Here is a 26,476-nt window from a genome sequence, read left to right as displayed (position 1 = left end):
GTTGAGGGAGGGGTAAAACCATGTCTCAACTGCCTATTTTTACTGCCTCCTGGCCACCTGTGTAAGCAAAGCCAACTCTTGCTGTAGAAAATCAGTTTACGGATGAAAAAGGGACATACATTGCGGGTGTCAGCGGATGAAAATCCACTGACACCCAATCTCACCCGGGTCCGCAATCCTCCGATTCTGCAGACGGAGGAAAACCCTATTTTTCCATCCGTCTGCAGATCGGATCAGGTGAACACGGACAGACGGTCCGTGTTCATCCGATCCCCCCATAGGAGAGAGCGGAGATCCGGGGGTCTTCTTCCGACTTCAGGGGTCTTATTTCTGCCGTGCTCCTCCGCTATTTTCTTCCAGCTCTTTTACTAGTGGTGGCCCGTTCTTTTCCCTTCTTCCGACTTTGGGGGTCTTCTTCCAACTTCTCCGCTCTCTTCTCCCGCTCTCCGATTCTTTCTGCCTTCTGCCGGGCACCGCTGTCTTCTTCCAGCTCTTTGACTAGTGGCAGGCCGGTCTTCTGCGTCGTCTTCTTCCCTCTTCTCTTCTTCAAAGTTGACTCGCGTCGTGGTCACCGGGTTATATCAGTCGGTGACCCCGCCCCTTATGTCGTCACCACCCGGAGCATGATGGGACTGTGACGTCATAAGAGGCCTATATAGATCGTTGTGCACCGCGCACCCAGCATTACAGCGGGAGAGATCGTCGAGTCAACATCGAAGAAGAGAAGAGGGAAGAAGACGACGCAGAAGACCGGTCCGCCGCTGGAAGAAGACAGTGGTGCCCGGCAGAAGGCAGAAAGTATCGGAGAGTGGGAGAAGAGAGTGGAGAAGTTGGAAGAAGACCCCCGAAGTCGGAAGAAGACCCCCAAAGTCGGAAGAAGGGAGAAGACCGGGCCACTGCTAGTAAAAGAGCTGGAAGAAGATAGCGGAGGAGCCTGGCAGAAAGAAGACCCCCGGAGCTGACTAATAAATTACTTTAAAAACCTGTGTTGTGGTTTTTTTTTCTTGACAATTTTTTCCCCTCAGGTGAATGGGTAGGGGTATGATGTACCCCATACTCATTCACATAGGGTGGGGGGCCAGGATCTGGGGGCCCCCTTATTAAAGGGGGCTCCCGGATTCCGATAAGCCCCCCGCTCGCAGACCTCGACAACCGACGGCCAGGGTTGTTGGGAAAAGGCCCTTGTCCCCATCAACATGGTGACAAGGTGCTTTGGGGTGGGGGATCCGCAGCACCTACCTCCCATGTTGAGGGCATGCGGCCTGGTACGGTTCAGGAGGGGGGGCGCTCGCTCGAGCGTGAACACAAAGCTCCCGGTTCACGCTCTGTAACGAGTGATTGCGGGTGCCTGGCGGTGATCGAGCCCGCCGGGCATGCGTGCGGCACCAGGGGGGAGTGCGCGCCCCTAGTGGCTGAGATGCAAAATCACGTAAAATATTACATGATTTTGCGCAGCCGAGCCGACCTGCCACCGTAAAACTGCAGCGGCTGGTCGGCAAGCAGTTAAGGACTTCACCGATCAAGGTCATGCTGGGTCGGTGACATCACAAGGGGGCAGTGCCACCAGTTGATGTCACTGGGTGGCACCGCCACTTACTTATTTAGGAACTGTCAGATGGTGGGAGCCTTTGTTGGGAGTGGAGCTTTTTATTTATTTTTCAGGCCAGCAGTGGCAGTAAGCATTGTGATTGACAATGGATCTCCACCGGGGGACATTTCTGTTAATTTTTTGCTTTTATAATAAAGGACTTGTAAAAAAAACACTTACTGTAGTTTTTTACACTACACCCCATACTCATTTACATGGGGGGGTAGGATCTGGGGGCCCCTTGTTAATGGAGGCTTCCAGATTCCTGATAAGTCTCCTGCTAGCAGACCCCCACAACCACCGGCCACAGTTGTGGGGAAGAGGCCCTTGTCCCCCCGCCCCAAAGCACCCCTCTCCATGTTGAGGGTATGTGGCCTGGTATGGTTCAGAAAGGAGGTGGCACTCGCTAGTCTCCCCCCCCCCTTTTCCTGAACTGCATGCTCAGAGAAGGGGGGGGGGGGGAATCACCACACCATTTTTATTTTTAATTTGGTGTGGTGATTCCCACCAAAATTCATACCAGACCAGGTCCCCTGCTGACAGCCGATGACTCATGGGTTGTTAAGGACGCAGCAACCACCCGCTCCTTAACAACCATGTTAACTGGTTGTTGTTTACTGGTTGCATTGAAGTGAAAAGCCTTCTGTAGTGCAGTAGCCCCCCAGAGCCCCTCTTTTACTTACCTGAACCCGATCTTTCCAGCGACGAGAACGAGCACAGCAGCTCCAGCCACTGTCTCAGGTCCGCATTGGATAGATTGATAGCAGCAGCCATTGGCTCCGGCTACTGTCAATCAAAATCCAGTGACACGGGAGCCGGGAGGCGAGGCCAAGTCCCCTTGGAATGTGGGTCACCGAGGGGGCACTCAATGCAAGGAGGAGGAGCCAGGAGTGCCGTTGGGGGACCCCAAAAGAGGAGAATCAACAACCTTTACAACCCCTTTAAGTAGCGGGCGGCCGCCTGCTCCTTAACAACTAGTACATATTCCATAAATTTGGCATGCCTTGATCACTACTTAATTACCACATGCATTTAATGATTTATTTCCTTCTGTGAATTGAGTTTACTGACTGTCCATGCAGTATTTACCAAGCGTTTTCAGGGTTTTGCGGTTAATACTGCAGAACAGGATAGTGAATTGACAGTTTCAGGATTTCTATATTTAAGGAAAATGTGTTTGGACACTTATATACCGCATGCGATATGCTTTTGTGAATGAAGCCTTATGTCATGTATGTTTCGGATACACAAATGGAAAACAATATATGGCAAAAAAAAAAATCTGGTAAATTTACCTAACACAGTGCCAAGCTTCTCCTCCTCTACAATAATACACATCCGAAACTCAGGATTTATCTGTGCCGGATCTTCTGAAAAAAGTAGAGAAGCATGGTATCAAATATAACATCATACAACATCATACAGCTTGTTGTCTTTACCATATCTCCCATGACTAGTGCTTGTCGTGCTGCCAATGTCCTCCATGACGGGAGTTGGATGGTATGAGGTGTGCCTTAATATTATTGTCTCTTTTCATTTATTCTAATAAGGGACTGCAGCCAGTCACTTACCTTTGGCAGCCTCTAGCACACTGGCCAGCTTGGGGTGCCAATGCAGCAGGACCCAGAGACCCTCCTGCTGGCTTCTCACTAATGAGTTTGTGATCTCATTGTCGGGAAGGGATGAGCTGCACATCACCACTTTCACCTAAAAAAAAAATATTATGTCAGAAGATTTAGGGATATGCATGCATTCAATAAATAATCACATCCTATTTTCTACTCCAATTCCATGCTCAACCAATGATGCTTTTTTTTAACAAATTGATCAGCTTAAAGGCTAAGTCCACCTTTTGCTCAAAAATAATAAACACATGATAAAAGTGCATTTATTTGTTTTTGAATATGAGCTTGGAATACACTGTTAGCTAGATTCAGGTAGATGTGTGTATCTTTGAGGCGGCGTAGCGTATCGTATTTACACTACCCTGCCGTAAGTCAGAGAGGCAAGTGCTGTATTCACAAAGCACTTGCCTCCTAAGTTACGGCGGCGTAGCGTAAATGGGGCCGGCGTAAGCGCGCCTAATTCAAATGAGGATGAGGGGGCGTGTTTTATGTAAATGATTGGTGACCCGACGTGATTGGCGTTTTTTACGAACGGCGCATGCGCCGTCCGTGTACATATCCCAGTGTGCATTGCTCCAAAGTACGCCGCAAGGACGTATTAGTTTTGACGTGAACGTAAATTACGTCCAGCCCCATTCACGGACGACTTACGTAAACGACGTAAAATTTTCACATTTTGACGCGGGAACGACGGCCATACTTAACATTGGCTAGGCCAGCTATTTGTTGGAATAACTTTACGCCGGCAAACGCCTTACGTAAACGGCGTATCTTTACTGCGACGGGCGCACGTACTTTTGTAAATCGGCGTATCTAGTCATTTGCATATTCTACGCCGAACTCAACGAAAGCGCCACCTAGCGGCCAGCGTAAATATGCACCCTAAGATACGACGGTGTAGGAGACTTACGCCGCTCGTATCTTAGCCTAATTTAAGCGTATCTGGTTTCCAGAATACGCTTAAATTTACGACGGCGTAGATTCAGAGTAACGACGGCGTATCTACTGATACGCCGGCGTAACTGTTTCTGAATCTGGCCATGTAACCGTAATCAGTAGATTGTGGGTTTATTGCGCATGCTCCCGTAGGTTCATCCTCCAGATCCATGTCTGTACTGAGGTACAGATTTTCAGTTACAGAGCTAAAAGAAATGTCAATGGACTACAAGTGCAGTAATGACCGCAGTTGTGTTCCATTAATAACATATCCCTCTGCCACGGTGGCTGACAGGACTTGTTGTTTATTCATTCATAGATCTCAGTGAATAAATGACATGAGGGGTTGTGGCGATTTGGCACCATGTTACGTTATGCCCTAACTATGGGTGTAACATGCTAAAAAAAAGGTGGACTTTAACTTTCTGTTTATTTACAAATACAATAAAATGATTCTACAGGCAATTCAAAATCATTGAGGAATTTAAGAATTGTCAGTTCTGAATTTTTATTTAGTCCTGGAGACACTGGGGTAGATTCAGATAGATTAGCGGATCTTTAGATCCGCGTAATCTATCTGATTTACGATCCGCCTGCGCAATTTTGAGAGGCTAGTGCTGTATTCAGAAAGCACTTATCTCGAAACTTGCGCTGGCGGATCGTAAATCCCCCGGCGGAATTCAAATTCTGCGGCTAGGGGGAGTGTAGTATTTAAATCAGGCGCGTCCCCGCGCCGATTTAAATGCGCATGCGCCGCCGGCTAAATTTCCCAGCGTGCATTGCTCCAAATGACGTCGCTAGGACGTCATTGGTTTCGGCGTGAACGTAAATTACGTCCATCCGTATTCGCGACCGACTTACGCAAACGACGTAAAAATTCAAAACTCGGCGCGGGAATGACGGCCATACTTAACATTGGATACGCCGCATATAGCAGGGGTAACTATCCGCCGGAAAAAGCCGAACTCAAACGACGTAAATAAAAAGCGACGGACAGGCGTTCGTTTCTGAATCGGCGGATCTCCTCATTTGCATATTCGTTGCGTATACAAATGGAAGCGCCACCTAGCGGCCGGCGGGAGATTGCAGCCTAAGATCCGACGGTGTAAGTCACTTACACCTGTCGGATCTAAGGGAGATCTATGCGTAACTGATTCTTATGAATCAGTCGCATAGATCCGACCGTCGGATCTCAGAGATACGACGGCGTATCAGGAGATACGCCGTCGTATCTCTATCTGAATCTCCCCCAGTGTGACAATAGTGTTCCTGGCCCTCACCTCCTTCCCATTGCTCCGAGCCTTTTGCAGGATAAAGTCTTGGGGATGGTACGGCAGCGGAGAACATCCAGGAATTGGGAATATAACTGGAGAATGTGCATCAGATACAGCAATAATATCTTCTTCTTGGTCTGCAGAATCTGGTCCCAGAATACAGGTGACGAGGTTGGTCATCACCAGGCCCAGGCTCTCCGGCTTCACAATTCGCCATAAGATAGCCGTCTGGAAGAGTGTGAGGTGGGAAAAGTTGGAGCAGGGAATGGGTCCGATCACTGTGGAGCAGAGTCTAAAGTATTCCTGCCACTGGCGGGCCTGTGTGCTCAATGAGGATCTGATACCCTGGAAACAAGGCATCCTTTCCAGTTGTTGGAGTTCCTCCCAGGCAATGGGACTCAGCCATTGGGGTCTCTGGATGTAGGATGAAGACGCCTCTGCAGCCGTCTTACTCGCAAGTCCCAAGAAAGAGAACCACTCTAAATCGGGTGGCTGTCCTACCGCCAGCAGCACTCTGAATATTTTTTTGTGCTCTTCTGTAAGAGCAGGGAGCACATGAGAGAGGATCCCAGTGGTCAGTACATTCTCTATGGTACTCCCCTCCTTCACCTTACTGCGCAGTGCCCAGGCAGCCCAGCACAAAACAGACCTGGCGGGGAAGTGGTACTGCGGACATAGCCGTGATATCTCCTGCAGGCGGCAGTACAGATTGCAGCACTGTTCTGCTGCAGACGTGTGCTGGGCAATATTATCTGCTACCCGGTGCTGAAGAACCTCAACGTCATTAAGGGACTCCACCAGTGAGCTCTGTCGCTCCTCACATGCGGTCACTTGGTGCAGAAAGTCTGTTCTCTGAAGAAGTGGCACAGAGTCGGAGGTGACGTAATCCAGAAAAGTGTCCTGTTGGCAGAAAGAGAGACATCACAGGTAAAAGTGGCTTTTTTTTTTTAGACATGTGCATTAATTTTCGTTCTAATTTCTGGGATTTTCACGTTCTTTTAACAAACGTGCAAAATTTGAAAGATCACACAAAAAAAATATATTTATTTTCGTTTCGTTGCAACAACAGTTCGATATAGATAGGAGGTTTGACATGGCGGTGACAATAGCGATCTGTGGGCCAGATTCTCAAAGGCGTTACGACGGCGCAACACCATTAGCGCCGTCGTAACTCCTCATCTGGCCCCGGGTATCTATGCGACTGATTCTTAGAATCAGTTGCGCATAGATAACCATTAGATCTGACATGCGTAAGGCTGTTACGCTGTCAGATCTTAAAAGTAATTTTTTTTCCCGCCGCTAGGTGTCGCATCGTCGTTTTCCCCGTCGTCTATGCAAATGAGGTAAGTACGCGAGATTCCCGAACCTACGCGCGTCCGACACTGAGAATTTACGTCGTTTCCGTAGAGTACGCGACGCGTAAGGTTGCCCCTGCTATTAGCAGGGGCAACCAATGTTAACTATGGCCGTCATTCCCGCGTCGAAGTTTAAAAAAAATACGTTGTTTGCGTAAGACGTCCGTGAATGGCGCTGGATGCCATTTACGTAAACGTCTAAGCAAATGATGTCGGGGCGACGTCATTTAGCGCAATGCACGTCGGGTAATTTACCCGACGGAGCATGCGCAGTACGCTCGGCGCGGGAGCGCGCCTAATTTAAATGGTGCCCGCCCCATTTGAATTGGGCGGGCTTGCACCGAGCGAATTAACGATACACCGCCGCAAGTTTACAGGTAAGTGTTCTGAGAATCAGGATGTAAACCTGTAAACCTGCGGCGGTGTAGCGTACAGCACATACATTACGCTGCCCAGGAGCAACGTTAATGTATGAGAATCTGGCCCTGTGTCTATTGAATTTGCGGTTGAATGTGCCTAACCTTAACTCTATTAGTCCAAGATTATTCGACATAGATAGGAAATATTCGACATTATAGAGACATGAAGATTCGACGAAGCAGCTAAAAACCTACGATCACCGCGAGCGGACATTTATGGTCAAATGCTCCACCCATAGGCTATAGAAGAATTTTAAAGTTGGTTGACTAGTAATATTAATTAATAAATATAATTATTACTAGTCGTACATCCTTAGAACTCTACTTCTACTCCGCATTCGACCGGAAATGTACGATTGCGGCGTCGTACAGTTTTGCTGCTTCGTCGAATCTCCTTAGAACATTCGACAGACACCATGGGCCAGATTCACGTAGGAGGGCGTAACTTTGTGCGGGTGTAGCGTATCCTATTTACGCTACGCCTCCGCAACTTAGACAGGCAAGTGCAGTATTCACAAAGCACTTGCTCCGTAAGTTGCGACGGCGTAGCGTAAATTGGCCGGCGTAAGCCCGCCTAATTCAAAGTAGGCTGGTAGGGGGCGTGTTGTATGCAAATTAATCGTGACCCCAGGTAAATGACGCGCCTAACGAACCGCGCATGTGCGCACATGCTCAGTATCACGTCGAATTTACGCCCTAAGATACGCCGGCTCAATGCCTGTGACGTGAACGTAACCTACGCACAGCCCCATTCACGTACGACTTACGTAAACAACGTGAAAAGATACGCTTGTTCCGACGTCCATACCTTGCATTACCTGCGCCTCATATAGCAGGGGTAACTTTACGCCGGACGTAAGCCTTACGTAAACGGTGTAGCGGGCGCAAGTATCATACAAGGGATATACAATGTAATACTGACATATAATCACACACATAGGTTGGAGTTGATGGTCTTTTATCAACCTCACCTACTATGTAACTATAGGTATGCTTCCCCAGTTCTAATGAGTGTCAGCACCATACAGGGCCGATCCACCCTATAGGCTCACTAAGCAAGCCGCTTAGGGCCCCACAAAGCTGCAGGGGGGGGCCCCCCGGCTTTAATGTAAGATGTCTGTAACGGAATGACCCGGGACAAACAGAGACTTTGTGAGGATGGGGGATACTCCTGTGTCAGCGTCACTGATAACTCTTGGGTCTGAGTCCACCCTGTGCCTTTTGGGCATGGGGTGGCAAGTGAATCATAATTCATGTATTACATGAGATAGGATATCACTGATAGTTCGTATTGCAGGATTTTGAGATACTGCAAGATGTTGGCCCAACCAGTCAATAGTGACTCATTCTATGATTAGCCCTGACTAGTGATATGCTAATTGAGTCAGGGCCTGTAAGACATTCCATTGTCCTTGTGTAAAGGTGTTAATCCAGGTCTGCTCCCAGAACTCTAATTATGTATGCTAAATACTGTTTATGTGTGGTAACACTGTCTACAGCCTATTGATGCTCAGAGGTGTGAATAGGTGTCAAGCTGTATGGAGAGACGAAACGTCTGCCTAGTGAACTCATTTTATGAAGGTGTTTTGTTTGTTATGCTGTTAATTAAGGAATGTTTAGTAATTAGCCTTAGTGTGTGATTAGGGGGGTGGATATCTCATTGTTGCTTTAATGCCTTGTACTGTATAAAAAGCTGAGAAGAAACCATTAAAGTATCATTACATTTGGAACAAGCACAGAGCTGTGTCTCGTCTTGATTCTGGGAAAATAGGATGCCTGCTGATTTGTCTGTGTGTCAGATGAGCTGTCGTGGATGTGATGGAAGGTCGTAAACGGTGGTGACCGTTACAATGTCAGTTTATTTAATGTGACAGTGCCCCCCCCCCCCCGCTTCTCAACTTTAATGTGACATATCATTTAGCTTAGGGCCCCAGGGAGGTCAGAATCGGCACTGGCACCATACCTTAGTATAATTAGCCACACAGGTAGCACCAACTTTTTAATCCAATCACCATGGAACGTCATAGCAAATGTTCATTGCTGAAGAACAGGATGGGAGGCATGAGAGTTTTAAAACCACCTTGTTTTAGTTACATTATTCCATCCTTTCCATGTCGTCCTGGCATTAATGATGGCATTAGAATTGGAACTAGGATTTAGCTAGAATGTCTTCAACCTTATATCCTGTTCTCGGACAAATAACATCCACCTATCTAACATTTAACGGTGATTGGATTTTAGGGCCAGATTCACAAATGAGATACGACGGCGTTTCTCCTGATACGCCGTCGTATCTCTGTTTCTATCTATGCGACTGATTCATAGAATCAGTTACGCATAGATATCCCTAAGATCCGACAGGTGTAATTGTTTTACACTGTCGGATCTTAGGATGCAGTACCGCGGCCGCCGCTGGGGGGAGTTCGCGTCGTAAACCAGCGTCGGGTATGCAAATTAGGAGTTACGGCGGATCCACGACGGTTTTTCGCGTTCGCTACGTCGTCCGTAGTCAAGTTTCCCGTCGCAAAGTTAGTCGTTTTTTTTGGTGCCCTAACTTTAGTCAGCAAGTGTATTGCTGTCTAAAGTATGGCCGTCGTTCCCGCGTCGAAATTCAAATTTTAACGTCGTTTGCGTAAGCCGTCCGGGAATACGGAAGTACGCCGTTCAAAAAAATTACGCGCAAAGCACGGCGGGAGTTAGGAAACGGAGCATGCGCAGCAGGTCCGGCGCGGGAGCGCGCCTTAATTTAAAATGGCACACGCCCATTTGAATTGGCCCGCCTTGCGCCGGAGGCCGCGGGCATAGTTGTCATCGCAAGTGCTTGGTGAATCAGGCACTTGCGATGAAAAATTGCGGCGGTGTAACTTATCTAGAATACGTTACGCCGCCGCGATTCTATGTGAATCTGGCCCTAAGTGTCTGTGTTACCTGTGTAGATATAAATGTTGGGATATGTTCCTGGCACTCATTAGAGCTGAAGATGTGACTTGGATAGGCTAGCAAATGTCTTCAAGATTACAGAACACGTTACCAGAGATTTAACCCTTTGTGACCATCTACCCTGACACTGCTGTCCATCCTCCACCTGGTCAGGTGGTATTTAAGGTGTGCGTCATATTTCACCTTGGCTTGCTTCATGCTCCCAGTCAGTTTTAAATAGTTTGTGTAGAGACTCCTCCTCTCGTCCTGCAGGCGTGGATCTTTAAGCAACAGAATCTGGTGGATGAGCTCTTCCTTCAGTCCGGCAGAACCAAGACTCAGATCCATCACCGTCACCTCTTTTATGAAGGCTGGACCAGCTTCTGTAAAGGACGGTAAAAGTAAGGTAACAGAATGAACACATGGTATCGTCTTTGGTCTTCGTAGCGGTACTCACCCTCCACAAACTCCCGCAGAGGGAGAGAAGTGCTCAGGAAAACTTGGAAAGTCAGTGGTGCTTCATCCTCTGGGGTGGACATGGCTCCTCTGGGGTGGGGACAGCTCAGGAGCTCAGGGGAGGGTGGAGTTATGAGTGAAGATTCTCTAGAATTTGGAGAGTTTCTGACCCGATGGAATAATTGTTGTACGCTGTTCACACAGGACAAATTCTTCTCCGTGTTGGCAATGAGAACTGGCACACCTTTCATCAGAAAAGAAGATGACATATAAATGCAAAGATTTTATACTTGACGTCACACAATGTGATCAACAAATGATCTACCCGCTGTCACAAACACAGATTACTGTATATACCCAACATCACATACACAGAAGTTGGAACCGGATCTGTGGGTTGTCTCACCTCCTCTTACTGCCACATCCAGTTTCTGAGATAGTCCCGATTCAGAGGCATCAATGACCTGCAGATTTCGGCTCTGGCCTTCCTGGGTTTCAGGTGAACCTGCACAGAGAAAGGGGGAAGTTAAAGAGGAGGGTCCCTCTGGAAAAAAAAATTAAAGTTAGCAGCTACAAATTCTGTAGCTGCTGACTTTTAATAAAAGGACATTTACCTGTCTAGTGATCCAGCCCCGTTCTCAGTCGGGCTAGTTCTTCATTAGCCTTCGAGTTCCTGGTGCTGGCATCATAACAGTGGGCAGCCGGCTGTGCTGCTTGTGGCTTCACAGCTGGCTGCCCACTGCGCATGCGCAAGCCACGCCGTACTAAGTAAATGGCCCCGCAGTCTTCTGGGATCTGTGACATGTCCCAGAAGACTGCGGATAAGAGAGGGGAAGAGGAGAACTTCCACTCGGATTGCCTAGGTGCTAGGCGATCCAAGCAGAGGTTGGAGCAGATACCTGTCAAAGCCTAGTACCCGGGTTCCAGCACATTCTGCCAGAAAAAAAGCCCTGGCTGTTACTATACAGTAAGGTAACAGCTTGTTGGTTTGGGGGCCTGGGTCCATACCATCGAGTTGTGTTTGCTACTAAAGAGCAGGAAAAACTTGGTTGGGGACTGGGCCCCTCAGGACACCCGGGCCCTCTACTTGTGTATGGGCTGTACCCCTCTGAGCACAGTACTTACTGTACGCTCCCATTTCTGAACCCTGCGTGAAAATATTAATTGTCAGCTGTCATTCTGATCCGTTGGTTTCACTGCTTAGTCACACAAAAAAGTATGCAGGTCTGGAGTCTTATTAAATAATTTTTATTTTTCAAAAAGGGGTCAGGAATTGCAGCATGGGTACTTTGTCTTAGTACTAGTGGTGCAGCGGATCACCGTTGATCCGTGATCCGAACGGGTCACCCCCTTCGGATCGGCACGCTATGTGATACACGGATTCCTGCCGCGGCCATAGCATTAGTAAAGGCCGCGGTTTCGGCCTAGCTCCGGAGCCGCAGCCATCTTGGTACACCCGGCGGCGGCCCTCCTCTCTGTTTACACCCACAGAGGAGGAGGAGCCCGCGCTCGAGGGACACACACGCCGCTGTCTGAGGTCTACACTACTGGGGGGGGTTACTGTCTGAGGTCTGCACTACTGGGGGGGTTACTGTCTGAGGTCTGCACTACTGGGGGGTTACCGTCTGAGGTCTGCACTACTGGGGGGTTACTGTCTGAGGTCTGCACTACTGGGGGGGTTACTGTCTGAGGTCTGCACTACTGGGGGGTTACCGTCTGAGGTCTGCACTACTGGGGGGTTACTGTCTGAGGTCTGCACTACTGGGGGGGTTACTGTCTGAGGTCTGCACTACTGGGGGGGTTACCGTCTGAGGTCTGCACTACTGGGGGGGTTACTGTCTGAGGTCTGCACTACTGGGGGGTTACCGTCTGAGGTCTGCACTACTGGGGGGTTACTGTCTGAGGTCTGCACTACTGGGGGGGTTACTGTCTGAGGTCTGCACTACTGGGGGGTTACCGTCTGAGGTCTGCACTACTGGGGGGTTACTGTCTGAGGTCTGCACTACTGGGGGGGTTACTGTCTGAGGTCTGCACTACTGGGGGGGTTACCGTCTGAGGTCTGCACTACTGGGGGGTTACCGTCTGAGGTCTGCACTACTGGGGGGGTTACTGTCTGAGGTCTGCACTACTGGGGGGTTACCGTCTGAGGTCTGCACTACTGGGGGGTTACCGTCTGAGGTCTGCACTACTGGGGGGTTACTGTCTGAGGTCTGCACTACTGGGGGGTTACCGTCTGAGGTCTGCACTACTGGGGGGTTACCGTCTGAGGTCTGCACTACTGGGGGGTTACTGTCTGAGGTCTGCACTACTGGGGGGGTTACCGTCTGAGGTCTGTACTACTGGGGGGTTACCGTCTGAGGTCTGTACTACTGGGGGGTTACCGTCTGAGGTCTGCACTACTGGGGGGGTTACCGTCTGAGGTCTGCACTACTGGGGGGTTACTGTCTGAGGTCTACACTACTGGGGGGGTTACTGTCTGAGGTCTGCACTACTGGGGGGTTACCGTCTGAGGTCTGCACTACTGGGGGGTTACCGTCTGAGGTCTGCACTACTGGGGGGTTACTGTCTGAGGTCTGCACTACTGTGGGGTTACCGTCTGAGGTCTGCACTACTGGGGGGTTACCGTCTGAGGTCTGTACTACTGGGGGGTTACTGTCTGAGGTCTGCACTACTGGGGGGTTACCGTCTGAGGTCTGCACTACTGGGGGGTTACCGTCTGAGGTCTGCACTACTGGGGGGTTACTGTCTGAGGTCTGCACTACTGGGGGGTTACTGTCTGAGGTCTGCACTACTGGGGGGTTACCGTCTGAGGTCTGCACTACTGGGGGGTTACTGTCTGAGGTCTGCACTACTGGGGGGTTACTGTCTGAGGTCTGCACTACTGTGGGGTGTCTGTACTGAGGGGGGGGGGGTCTGTACTGAGGGGGGGACCACAGTGGGTGGGGGGGTGACACCATTTTTTTTTTGCACTGGGTGACACCAACCCTAGTGACGCCACTGCAGTGGGGGGGATGTGGATATTACAGTCGGGGGGATGTGGATATTACAGTGGGGGAGGAAGATGTGGATATTACAGTGGGGGAGGGAGATGTGGATATTACAGTGGGGGGGGGATGTTGATATTGCAGTGGGGGAGATTTTTTTTTCTTTCTTTTTTGCTGATCCGAAAAATGATCCGATCCGTGACTCCTGATCCGAGGAACGATCTGAGCCGTGAGTTTTTTGATCCGTTCCACCCCTACTTAGTACTCCTATAACACTTTACGCTTCACTAAAACTGGAGCACTTAGAATTTGGTTCAGCTGTATGTGGTAGCCAATCAGCTTCTTGTTCAATTATTCTTTGACGATACAACCTGGAAGCTGATTGGTTTCTATGGAGAGCTGCACCAGAATTTTCACAAGTTTTAGTAATCCCCCCCCCCCCCAGGGTATGCTAAAGCATGCTCTCACCTGTCTCGTCTGTCCCCAGTAGAGCAGACAGCCACCTCTCAGCCATGAAATCTGGATCTATGACCAGCATCAGGGTATCTGCATACCGGTTCCCGGCTCGGAGCAGTGTGGCACGGATCTGTGTCTCTATAGTGACCGGCAATCTCCTTCTAAACCATCCTATCTTCTCTGTTGGAATGCTGAGCACCTCTAGGAGGAGGGACCCTTCATTGTGCCCGGAGCGGTCCAGAGTGTCCCTAACATCATCTGGATCCAGAGGAACTTCCACCCCATTGCACAGCCTCTGCCACTTCTCCAATAATGCCGTACAGCGAGGCCATGGGAGACTGCCAAGGTAGGAAATAGAGGCAGCAACAAGAAGAGACTGAGCTGGAACCAACTGAAGACGGTTCTGTAAAGTCTGAGGATGGAAGGAGAGAAGATCAGTGAGTCACAGAGAATCCACATCCTCACCGAAATACTTTACACATGACTATCAACTGCTGCCCCCGGGAAAAATCTCTTCCTGACCTCTAAAGGGGTTTATGGGGGTTATAACCCTCCCTTGCTCTATCCAAAATGGAAAAAAAAAATTCCCTATAGTTCTACTTTAAAGTGACTGTAAAGTTTCCGGTTTTATCACCTTAATGCATCCAATGCATTAAGGTGAAAAAACATCTGATAGTTACCGGCCCCCCGAGCCCCCGTTTTACTTACCTGAGGCCCGAATCTCAATGGGCGCGATCCCGCATTGGTTTCCCCCCCATCTCTGTGGGAGATCGATATAATTGATAGCAGTGCAGCCATTGGCTCCTGCTGCTGTCAATCAAATCAATGACGCAGCGCGCTGGGGGCGGGGCCAAGTGATACACGTGGCAGCTATGGCCACCACTGTATCAAACGGGAGCACTCCTGCAAGCTAACCCCCTTGGCAGAACGCTTCCCAGAAGGGGGTTAGCTCTTGCGGGAAGGAGCCGAGGGACCCCAGAAGATGAGGATCGGGGCCACTCTGTGCAAAACGAACTGCACAGTGGAGGCAAGTATGACATGTTTGTTATTATAAAATAAAATAAAAAATGTAACCTTTACAACCCCCTTAAGGCCCCGTACAGACGACCGAACATGTCTGCTGAAACTGGTCCTCGGACCAGTTTCAGCAGAAATGTTCGGTCGTCTGTACAGCCGAGCGGACAGGATTCCAGCGTACATTTGCCCGCCGGGCCTTTTTCGAGCGGGCAAATGCTTCTAAACATGTTTAGAAACATGCCCGCTGGAATCCTGTCCGTCGGACATGTTCGGTCGTCTGTACAGACCTACCGTACATGTCCGAGCGGCCGCCATCCCTTGCATGCGTCAAATGACTTTGACGTATGCGTGGAAGCATTGAACTGCCAGGGCCGCGCACGTCGCAAATCCAATTGTCCCTCATTCCTCTTTTTGACCTGAAATAAATATACTGTCAATATAGTGTAGTGTTTCAATCAAGGGAAAGGGGTGCTGTGTGATATAAAGAAGTCCAGTGATGCAGGGTGCTGTGTAATGTAAAGAAGTCCAGTGATGTAGGGTGCTGTGTAATGTAAAGAAGTCCAGTGATGCAGGGTGCTGTGTAATGTAAAGGGGTCCAGTGATGCAGGGTGCTGTGTAATGTAAAGAAGTCCAGTGATGCAGGGTGCTGTGTAATGTAAAGGGGTCCAGTGATGCAGGGTACTGTGTAATGTAAAGGGGTCCAGTGATGCAGGGTGCTGTGTAATGTAAAGAAGTCCAGTGATGTAGGGTGCTGTGTAATGTAAAGGGGTCCAGTGATGCAGGGTACTGTGTAATGTAAAGGGGTCCAGTGATGCAGGGTGCTGTGTAATGTAAAGGGGGCCAGTGATGCAGGGTGATGTGTAATGTAAAGGGGGCCAGTGATGCAGGGTGATGTGTAATGTAAAGTGGGCCAGTGATGCAGGGTGCTGTGTAATGTAAAGAAGTCCAGTGATGTAGGGTGATGTGTAATGTAAAGAAGTCCAGTGATGTAGGGTGCTGTGTAATGTAAAGGGGGCCAGTGATGCAGGGTGCTGTGTAATGTAAAGAAGTCCAGTGATGCAGGGTGCTGTGTAATGTAAAGGGGGCCAGTGATGCAGGGTGCTGTGTAATGTAAAGGGGGCCAGTGATGCAGGGTGCTGTGTAATGTAAAGGGGGCCAGTGATGCAGGGTGCTGTGTAATGTAAAGGGGGCCAGTGATGCAGGGTGCTGTGTAATGTAAAGGGGTCCAGAGCTGTGGGGTGCTGTGTAATGTAAAGGGGTCCAGAGGTGCAATTGTGGAGAGGGGGTACACAGTAGTGACAAAGAGGTATTGAAAGATGCAGGGGGCACAGTGGGGTGTTTTTACATTTTAACGTGAGGGGGGGGGGCGCTTTTAACCAGCGCTAGAGGTTCGAAGAAAGGGTAAAATGCGACTGTGTATCGCCGCTGCCGAAGCGCCCCCCTCTGAAAAAATTTCAGCGGACACCCATGTGCCCTGGATAATCAGGTCCATGAGGCATCACTTACCTCCAGAGCAGATCTCCATACTGACTGGTGAGGTTGTGCCCTGTCTTCATACTCCTCTGCCAGTCTCTGCTTCTCCTGACACAGCGTCACCTGTCTGCGGAGGTCTTCTTCTTCCCTTCTGGTGATCTTCAGCTGGAGGGAGAGCTGCTCTATCTGGACCCTCAGACACTCCTGTTGGAGCCTCCGCTCTGCTATCCTTTCAGCCACCTCCGAGTCCTGTGCCTCTGCTCGGGACAGAAGGCTTCTGCTCTTCTCCAGCTTCCGGAGCACGCTGCAGCATTGGTGGAGACCACGCAACCATTCGCAGAGAGACGCAGCCGCTGCACTGGCCGGCCTGACACAGGAAGCGCTAAATTCAGACCCTCTGACTGCACGAGACAGAGCGCAGAACACAGCGTCTGACATCCCACGACCATCATAGAACTGCAGATCCTGCAAATACAACAACTGACACTCAGGGATCGATCCATGATATACTCATCCAACCTGGAGGATGCAGAGCCCCAGGGTGAGACATTTGTAGATTCTCTAACCCGGACACCTCCAGAGTACCGCTTATATACCCGGACACCTCAAGAGTACTGCTTATATACCCAGGCACCGCCAGAGTACTGCTTATATACCCAGGCACCGCCAGAGTACTGCTTATATACCCGGACACCTCAAGAGTACTGCTTATATACCCGGACACCACCAGAGTACTGCTTATATACCCGGACACCACCAGAGTACTGCTTATATACCCGGACACCTCAAGAGTACTGCTTATATACCCGGACACCACCAGAGTACTGCTTATATACCCGGACACCGCCAGAGTACTGCTTATATACCCGGACACCTCAAGAGTACTGCTTATATACCCAGGCACCGCCAGAGTACTGCTTATATACCCGGACACATCCATAGTACTGTCTATATACTCAGACAACTTCAGAGTATTCTGTATATACCTGGACAACTCCAAAGTAATGCCTATATACCCAGTCACCTCCAGAGTACTCTGCATATGACCAGATACACCCAGAGTATGCTGTATATACCCGGACACCTCCAGAGTACTCTGCATATGACCAGATACACCCAGAGTACTCTGTATATACCCGGACACCTCCAGAGTACTCTGTATATGACCAGATACACCCAGAGTACTCTGTATATACCCGGACACCTCCAGAGTACTCTGTATATGACCAGATACACCCAGAGTACACTGTGTATACCCGGACACCTCCAGAGTACTCTGTATATGACCAGATACACCCAGAGTACTCTGTATATACCCGGACACCTCCAGAGTACTCTGTATATGACCAGATACACCCAGAGTACGCTGTATATACCCGGACACCTCCAGAGTACTCAGCGTCTGACATCCCACGACCATCATAGAACTGCAGATCCTGCAAATACAACAACTGACACTCAGGGATCGATCCATCATAAACTCATCCAACCTGGAGGATGCAGAGCCCCAGGGGGAGACATTTGTAGATTCTCTAACCTGGACACCTACAGAGTACTCCATATTCAGTATACCTTAACACCTCCAGAGTACCGCTTATATACCCGGACACCTCAAGAGTACTGCTTATATACCCAGACACCGCCAGAGTACTGTCTATATACTCAGGCAACTTCAGAGTATTCTGTATATACCTGGACAACTCCAAAGTAATGCCTATATACCCGGACACCTCCAGAGTACTCTGTACATGACCAGATACACCCAGAGTATGCTGTATATACCCAGACACCTCCAGAGTACTCTGTATATGACCAGATACACCCAGAGTACGCTGTGTATACCCGGACACCTCCAGAGTACTCTGTATATAACCAGATACACCCAGAGTACGCTGTATATACCCGGACACCTCCAGAGTACTCTGTATATGACCAGATACACCCAGAGTATGCTGTGTATACCCGGACACCTCCAGAGTACTGCTTATATACCCGGACACCTCCAGAGTACTGCTTATATACCCAGACACCGCCAGAGTACTGCTTATATACCCAGACACCGCCAGAGTACTGCTTATATACCCAGACACCGCCAGAGTACTGCTTATATACCCAGACACATCCATAGTACTGTCTATATACTCAGACAACTTCAGAGTATTCTGTATATACCTGGACAACTCCAAAGTAATGCCTATATACCCAGTCACCTCCAGAGTACTCTGTATATGACCAGATACACCCAGAGTACGCTGTATATACCCGGACACCTCCAGAGTACTCTGTATATGACCAGATACACCCAGAGTACGCTGTGTATACCCGGACACCTCCAGAGTACTCTGTATATGACCAGATACACCCAGAGTACGCTGTATATACCCGGACACCTCCAGAGTACTCTGCATATGACCAGATACACCCAGAGTATGCTGTATATACCCGGACACCTCCAGAGTACTCTGTACATGACCAGATACACCCAGAGTACCCTGTATATACCCGGACACCTCCAGAGTACTCTGTACATGACCAGATACACCCAGAGTACGCTGTATATACCCGGACACCTCCAGAGTACTCTGTACATGACCAGATACACCCAGAGTACGCTGTATATACCCGGACACCTCCAGAGTACTCTGTATATGACCAGATACACCCAGAGTATGCTGTGTATACCCGGACACCTCCAGAGTACTCTGTATATGACCAGATACACCCAGAGTATGCTGTATATACCCAGACACCTCCAGAGTACTCTGTTTATGACCAGATACACCCAGAGTACCCTGTATATACCCGGACACCTCCAGAGTACTCTGTATATGACCAGATACACCCAGAGTACCCTGTATATACCCGGACACCTCCAGAGTACTCTGTACATGACCAGATACACCCAGAGTACGCTGTATATACCCGGACACCTCCAGAGTACTCTGTATATGACCAGATACACCCAGAGTATGCTGTGTATACCCGGACACCTCCAGAGTACTCTGTACATGACCAGATACACCCAGAGTATGCTGTATATACCCGGACACCTCCAGAGTACTCTGTATATGACCAGATACACCCAGAGTATGCTGTATATACCCAGACACCTCCAGAGTACTCTGTATATGACCAGATACACCCAGAGTACCCTGTATATACCCGGACACCTCCAGAGTACTCTGTATATGACCAGATACACCCAGAGTACCCTGTATATACCCGGACACCTCCAAGCATACCCCACTTTTAAGTACACAAAGGGGTTTATTTACTAAAGCTAGAAAGTGCAAAATCAGGCTCACTTCTGCATAGAAACCAACAAGCTTCTAACCCCAGCTAAACCTGGAAGCTCATTGTTTACTATGCAGAAGTGAGCTGATTTTGCACTTTCCAGCTTTAGTAAATAAACCCCATTGTGTACTTAAAAGTGGGGTATGCCTGTATATACCCGGACACCTCCAGAGTACTCTGTATGTGTCCATATACACCCAGAGTACTCTGCATACACCCAGCCGAAGCCAATGCATGTGGCTGGAGGCCGCAATGTCCACCGGTCACCCCTGATCACTCCACAGAGAGGCAGAATGGATATCTGTCAATGTAAACTAAGGCCTTGTACAAACGAGCGGATATCCGATGAAAACGGTCCGCCGGACCGTTTTCATCGGATATGTCCGCTGGCGGATTTTGATCTGATGGCTGTACACACCATCAGATCAAAATCCCCGCGGAAAACATCCGCGGTGACGTGGCCGCGCCGTCGCCGCGACGATGACGCGGCGACCCTGGAAAGTAAATACTTCCACGCATGCGTCGAATCACTTCGACGCATGCGAGGGATGGGGATCGGGCGGACTTATCCGGTCTGTACAGACGACCGGATAAGTCTGAAGGACAGGATTCCAGCGGATAGATTTCTTAGCATGCTAAGAAATTTTTATCCGCTGGAAATCCGTCGGCTGGATTTTTATCCGCTGGAAAATGTCCGCTCGGGCCTACACACGACCGGATCTATCTGCTGGAAATGATCCACGGATAAATCCCAGCGGACAGATCCGGTCGTGTGTACGGGGCCTAACAGATCCCGTTCTGTCAGGGAAGTACAGTGTGATCGTCTGTTCCTGGTGATAAGGAACAGCGATCTCTCTGTACTCCCTGTCAGTCCCCTCCCCCCACAGTTAGAAACACCTCCCAGGGAACACATTTAATCCCTAGATCGCCCCCTAGTGTTAACCCCTTCCTGCCAGTGTCATTTACACAGTAACAGTGCATTTTTATAGCACTGATCGCTGTATAGATGTCAATGGTCCCAAAAAAGTGTCCCATCTGTCCGCCACAATGTCGCAGTCCAGCTAAAAATCGCTGATTACCGCAATTACTAGTAAAAAAATTAAAATAAAAATGCCATAAATCTATCCCCTATTTTGTAGACGCTATAACTTTTGAGCAAACCTATCAATATATGCTTATTGCATATACATATTGGCTTAAACCAGTGTTTCTCAATTCCAGTCCTCAGGCCCCCCCAACAGGTCAGGTTTTCAGGATTTCCATTATTTTGCACAGGTGATTTGATCAGTTTCACTGCCTTAGTAATCACCACAGCCTTTTCATCTGAGGGAAATCCTGAAAACCTGACCTGTTGGGGGGGGCTGAGGACTGGAATTGAGAAACACTGGCTTAAACTGATGAATACATTTTGTTTGGGTACAGCGTCTCACGACCGCGCAATTGAATCGATGCAGTGCTGTATCGCAAAAAATGGCCTGGTCATTAAGGGGTTAAAGGCAGGCATCCCAATACTTTTGGTAATATAATGTATATAACCTTCAGGCCCCGTACACACGACCGGATCTATCCGCTGGGATTGATCTGCGGATCAGTTCCAGCAGATAGATCCGGTCGTGTGTACGTCCGAGCGGACATTTTCAGGCGGATAAAAATCCAGCCAACGGATTCCCAGCGGATAAAAATTTCTTAGCATGCTACAAAATCTATCCGCTGGAATCCAGTCCAGCGGACTGATCCGGTCGTCTGTACAGACTCACCGGATCAGTCCGTCCGCTCCCATCCCTCGCATGCGTCGTAATGATTCGACGCATGCGTGGAAGTATTTACCTTCCAGGGTCGCGCACGTCGCCACGTCATCGTCGCGGCGACGGCGCGGCCACGTCACCGCGGATGTATTCCGCGGGGATTTCGATCTGATGGTGTGTACAGCCATCAGATCCAAATCCGCCAGAGGATTTATCCGCTGGAAACGGTCCGGCGGACCGTTTCCAGCGGATATCCTCTCGTCTGTACGAGGCCTCAGAGTACTCTGTATATACTTGAATATCTCCAGAGTATATTATATACATATACAGTATGTATACTCTACATATACCCGGACACCTTCACACTACTCCAAACGTACCTGATAGAATTCTTCTTGCCCCAGCAGTAGTTTGGCGCTCTCCCATCCGGGCTCTTTTCCGAACACAGTACACAGGACATCAGTGACCATTATTACCGGGGGCGGGGGGGCTCTGTAACTCCTTATCTCCTCCACATCCGACAATTTCAGCTGCTTCTGGACCTCCGACCACTGGACACAGGCCTGCAAGAGGGAACATCGCAACATGGCGGACAAATGACGGGGGATGAGCCTTTAGCCTCATACACACGATCGGACTTCAAACAAACTTTTCCGTGGGTTTTTGTCCGAAGGGAGTTGGCCGGGCACACCCACAGCATACACACAGCAGGACTTTTCTGCAAACTTTCCCAAAACTTCCTGTTCTTCTGTCTGTAACTCCACACCGTAATGCAAGGCTTTCTCACTGGTGTGGAGAAAGCCTCTTGAGGGGGGAGGGGGCGAGCAGGAGAGTCAGGACACTCTTTACTTTGCAGATAGAGAAAGGAGCTGTGTGTTAGTGGGCATCCTGACACTCCTGCTTGCCCCCTCAAGAGGCTTTCTCCACACCAGGGAGAAGGCCTCGCATTACAGTGGTGAGTTACAGATAGAAGAACAGGAAGTGAGGATTTCTCAGAAGAAATAAGGACATTTAAAAGCAAAATGGAAGGATGAGGTAAGTGAAGGAGGACTGCACTAAGGTAAAGGAAGCTATTTAGGGGAATTTTTTTTTTTACCTTTACAACCCCTTTAAGACTGGCTAAATATCAAAAAGCTGAAATCAATTGATGTGTAAGGGGATTTGACCATAAGACTGTTACTATGAAAAGTCTCGCCTTGGGGGGGCAGAGATATCGGGGTGCAGAGACATGTTTTAATGGAGTGTTGTAGTACAGATATTGGGTGACTGATTTTGAGTTGCACTGACATATCGGGTTATACAGCACAGCTGTGGGGGTACAGATATTCAGGGACAGATATTGGGTTGCAATGACATGCCAGATTATACAGAACAGTATTAGGGTACAGGTACTTGAGGGCAGATATTGGGGTACACCAACATGTAAAGGTATACAGAACAGTTTTGGGTTACGGTTACTCAGGGTACAGGGACATGTCAGGTTATACAGAGAAATGTTGGGTACAGATAACTAGTAACTGATATTGAGGTGTACTGACAAGTCATGTTTTATAGCAGTGTTGGGGTGCAGGTACTCAGGGACAGATATTTGGGGTGCACTGACAGGTCAGATAATATATAACAGTGTTGGGGTACAGATGCTCAGTGATAGATATTGGGGTGCACTGGCATATCGGAATATCCAGCACAATGATGGGGTACAGATGCTCAGTGGCTTATATTGGGGTGCACTGGCATGTCATGATATCCGGCACAATGATGGGGTACAGATGCTCAGTGGCTTATATTGGGGTGCACTGGCATGTCATGATATCCGGCACAATGATGGGGTACAGATGCTCAGTGATAGATATCGGGGTGCACTGGCATCTCAAGATATCCAGCACAACGATGGGGTACAGATGCTCAGTGGCTGATATTGGGGTGCACTGGCCTGTCTAGATATCCAGCACAATGATGGGGTACAGATGCTCAGTGGCTTATATTGGGGTGCACTGGCATGTCTAGATATCCAGCACAATGATGGGGTACAGATGCTCAGTGGCTTATATTGGGGTGCACTGGCATGTCTAGATATCCAGCACAATGATGGGGTACAGATGCTCAGTGATAGATATCGGGGTGCACTGGCATTTCAGGATATCCGGCACAACGATGGGGTACATATGCTCAGTGACTGATATTGGGGTGCACTGTCCTGTCAGGATATCCAGCACATTGATGGTGTACAGATGCTCAGTGGCTGATATTGGGGGTGAACTGGCATGTCAGGATATCCAGCACATAGATGGGGTACAGATGCTCAGTGACTGATATTGGGGTGCACTGGCATGTCAGAATATCCAGCACAATGATGGGGTACAGATGCTCAGTGGCTGATATTGGGGTGAACTGGCATGTCAGGATATCCAGCACAATGATGGGGTACAGATGCTCAATGATAGATATTGGGGTGCACTGGCATGTCAGGATATCCAGCACAATGATGGGGTACAGATGCTCAGTGACTGATATTGGGGTGCACTGGCATGTCAGGATATCCAGAACAATGATGGGGTACAGATGCTCAGTGACTGATATTGGGGTACACTGGCCTGTCAGGATATCCAGCACAATGATGGGGTACAGATGTTCAGTGAATGATATTGGGGTGCACTGGCATGTCAGGATATCCAGCACAACGATGGGGTACAGATGCTCAGTGGCTGATATTGGGGTGCACTGGCTTGTCAGGATATACAGCACAACGATGGGGTACAGATGCTCAGTGACTGATATTGGGGTGAACTGGCATGTCAGGATATCCAGCACAATGATGGGGTACAGATGCTCAATGATAGATATTGGGGTGCACTGGCATGTCAGGATATCCAGCACAACGATGGGGTACAGATGCTCAGTGACTGATATTGGGGTGCACTGGCATGTCAGGATATCCAGCACAATGATGGGGTACAGATGCTCAGTGATAGATATCGGGGTGCACTGGCATGTCGGGATATCCAGCACAATAATGGGGTACAGATGCTCAGTGGCCGATATTAGGGTGCACTGGCCTGTCAGGATATCCAGCACAATGATGGGGTACAGATGATCAGTGACTGATATTGGGGTGCACTGGCCTGTCAAGATATCCAGCACAATGATGGGGTACAGATGCTCAGTGAATGATATTGGGGTGCACTGGCATGTTGTGATATCCAGCACAACAATGATGGGGTACAGATGCTCAGTGACTGATATTGGGGTGCACTGGCCTGTCAGGATATCCAGCACAATGATGGGGTACAGATTCTCAGTGACTGATATTGAGGTGCACTGGCCTGTCAGGATATCCAGCACATAGATGGGGTACAGATGCTCAGTGGCTGATATTGGGGTGCACTGGCCTGTCAGGATATCCAGCACAATGATGGGGTACAGATGCTCAGTGATAGATATCGGGGTGCACTGGCATGTCAGGATATCCAGCACAACGATGGGGTACAGATGCTCAGTGAATGATATTGAGGTGCACTGGCATGTCAGGATATCCAGCACAATGATGGGGTACAGATGCTTAGTGGCTTATATCGGGGTGAACTGGCCTGTCAGGATATCCAGCACATAGATGGGGTACAGATGATCAATGACTGATATTGGGGTGAACTGGCCTGTCAGGATATCCAGCACATAGATGGGGTACAGATGCTCAGTGGCTGATATTGGGGTGCACTGGCATGTCAGGATATCCAGCACAATGATGGGGTACAGATGCTCAGTGATAGATATCGGGGTGCACTGGCATGTCAGGATATCCAGCACAACGATGGGGTACAGATGCTCAGTGAATGATATTGAGGTGCACTGGCATGTCAGGATATCCAGCACATAGATGGGGTACAGATGATCAATGACTGATATTGGGGTGAACTGGCCTGTCAGGATATCCAGCACATAGATGGGGTACAGATGCTCAGTGGCTGATATTGGGGTGCACTGGCATGTCAGGATATCCAGCACAATGATGGGGTACAGATGCTCAGTGATAGATATCGGGGTGCACTGGCATGTCAGGATATCCAGCACATAGATGGGGTACAGATGCTCAGTGGCTGATATTGGGGTGCACTGGCATGTCAGGATATCCAGCACAATGATGGGGTACAGATGCTCAGTGATAGATATCGGGGTGCACTGGCATGTCAGGATATCCGGCACAATGATGGGGTACAGATGCTCAGTGATAGATATCGGGGTGCACTGGCATGTCAGGATATCCAGCACAATGATGGGGTACAGATGCTCAGTGGCTGATATTGAGGTGCACTGGCATGTCAGGATATCCAGCACAATGATGGGGTACAGATGCTCAGTGGCTGATATTGGGGTGAACTGTCATGTCATGATATCCAGCACAATTATGGGGTACAGATGCTCAGTGATTGATATTGGGGTGCACTGGCATGTCAGGATATCCAGCACATAGATGGGGTACAGATGCTCAGTGATAGATCTTGGGGTGAACTGGCATGTCATGATATCCAGCACAATGATGGGGTACAGATGCTCAGTGATAGATATCGGGGTGCACTGGCATGTCAGGATATCCGGCACAATGATGGGGTACAGATGCTCAGTGATAGATATCGGGGTGCACTGGCATGTCAGGATATCCAGCACAATGATGGGGTACAGATGCTCAGTGGCTGATATTGAGGTGCACTGGCATGTCAGGATATCCAGCACAATGATGGGGTACAGATGCTCAGTGGCTGATATTGGGGTGAACTGTCATGTCATGATATCCAGCACAATTATGGGGTACAGATGCTCAGTGATTGATATTGGGGTGCACTGGCATGTCAGGATATCCAGCACATAGATGGGGTACAGATGCTCAGTGATAGATATTGGGGTGAACTGGCATGTCATGATATCCAGCACAATGATGGG

General features: G+C 49.2%; 1 protein-coding gene across 1 annotated transcript in view; it reads right to left on the bottom strand.

Annotated features, from left to right (window-relative positions):
• DNHD1 (dynein heavy chain domain 1) overlaps window positions 1–26,476 on the bottom strand; it is a 171,296-nt gene that overhangs the window by 18,205 nt on the left and 126,615 nt on the right. The window contains exons 32-40 of the mRNA XM_040339911.1: window positions 21,922–22,104; window positions 16,536–16,967; window positions 14,025–14,424; window positions 10,979–11,077; window positions 10,574–10,816; window positions 10,321–10,499; window positions 5,430–6,323; window positions 3,160–3,295; window positions 2,884–2,958 (exon numbers count right to left, since the gene is read on the bottom strand). Of these exons, the coding sequence (XP_040195845.1) occupies window positions 2,884–2,958; window positions 3,160–3,295; window positions 5,430–6,323; window positions 10,321–10,499; window positions 10,574–10,816; window positions 10,979–11,077; window positions 14,025–14,424; window positions 16,536–16,967; window positions 21,922–22,104 (2,641 nt within the window). The remainder of the gene's footprint in view (window positions 1–2,883; window positions 2,959–3,159; window positions 3,296–5,429; window positions 6,324–10,320; window positions 10,500–10,573; window positions 10,817–10,978; window positions 11,078–14,024; window positions 14,425–16,535; window positions 16,968–21,921; window positions 22,105–26,476) is intronic.

The sequence above is a fragment of the Rana temporaria genome, chromosome 2, assembly GCF_905171775.1.
Source record: "Rana temporaria chromosome 2, aRanTem1.1, whole genome shotgun sequence".
In the NCBI taxonomy this organism is placed as follows: Eukaryota; Metazoa; Chordata; class Amphibia; order Anura; family Ranidae; genus Rana; species Rana temporaria.
Note: the sequence above shows the minus strand (reverse complement) of the source record. Positions and strands in the feature narration are given on the sequence as shown.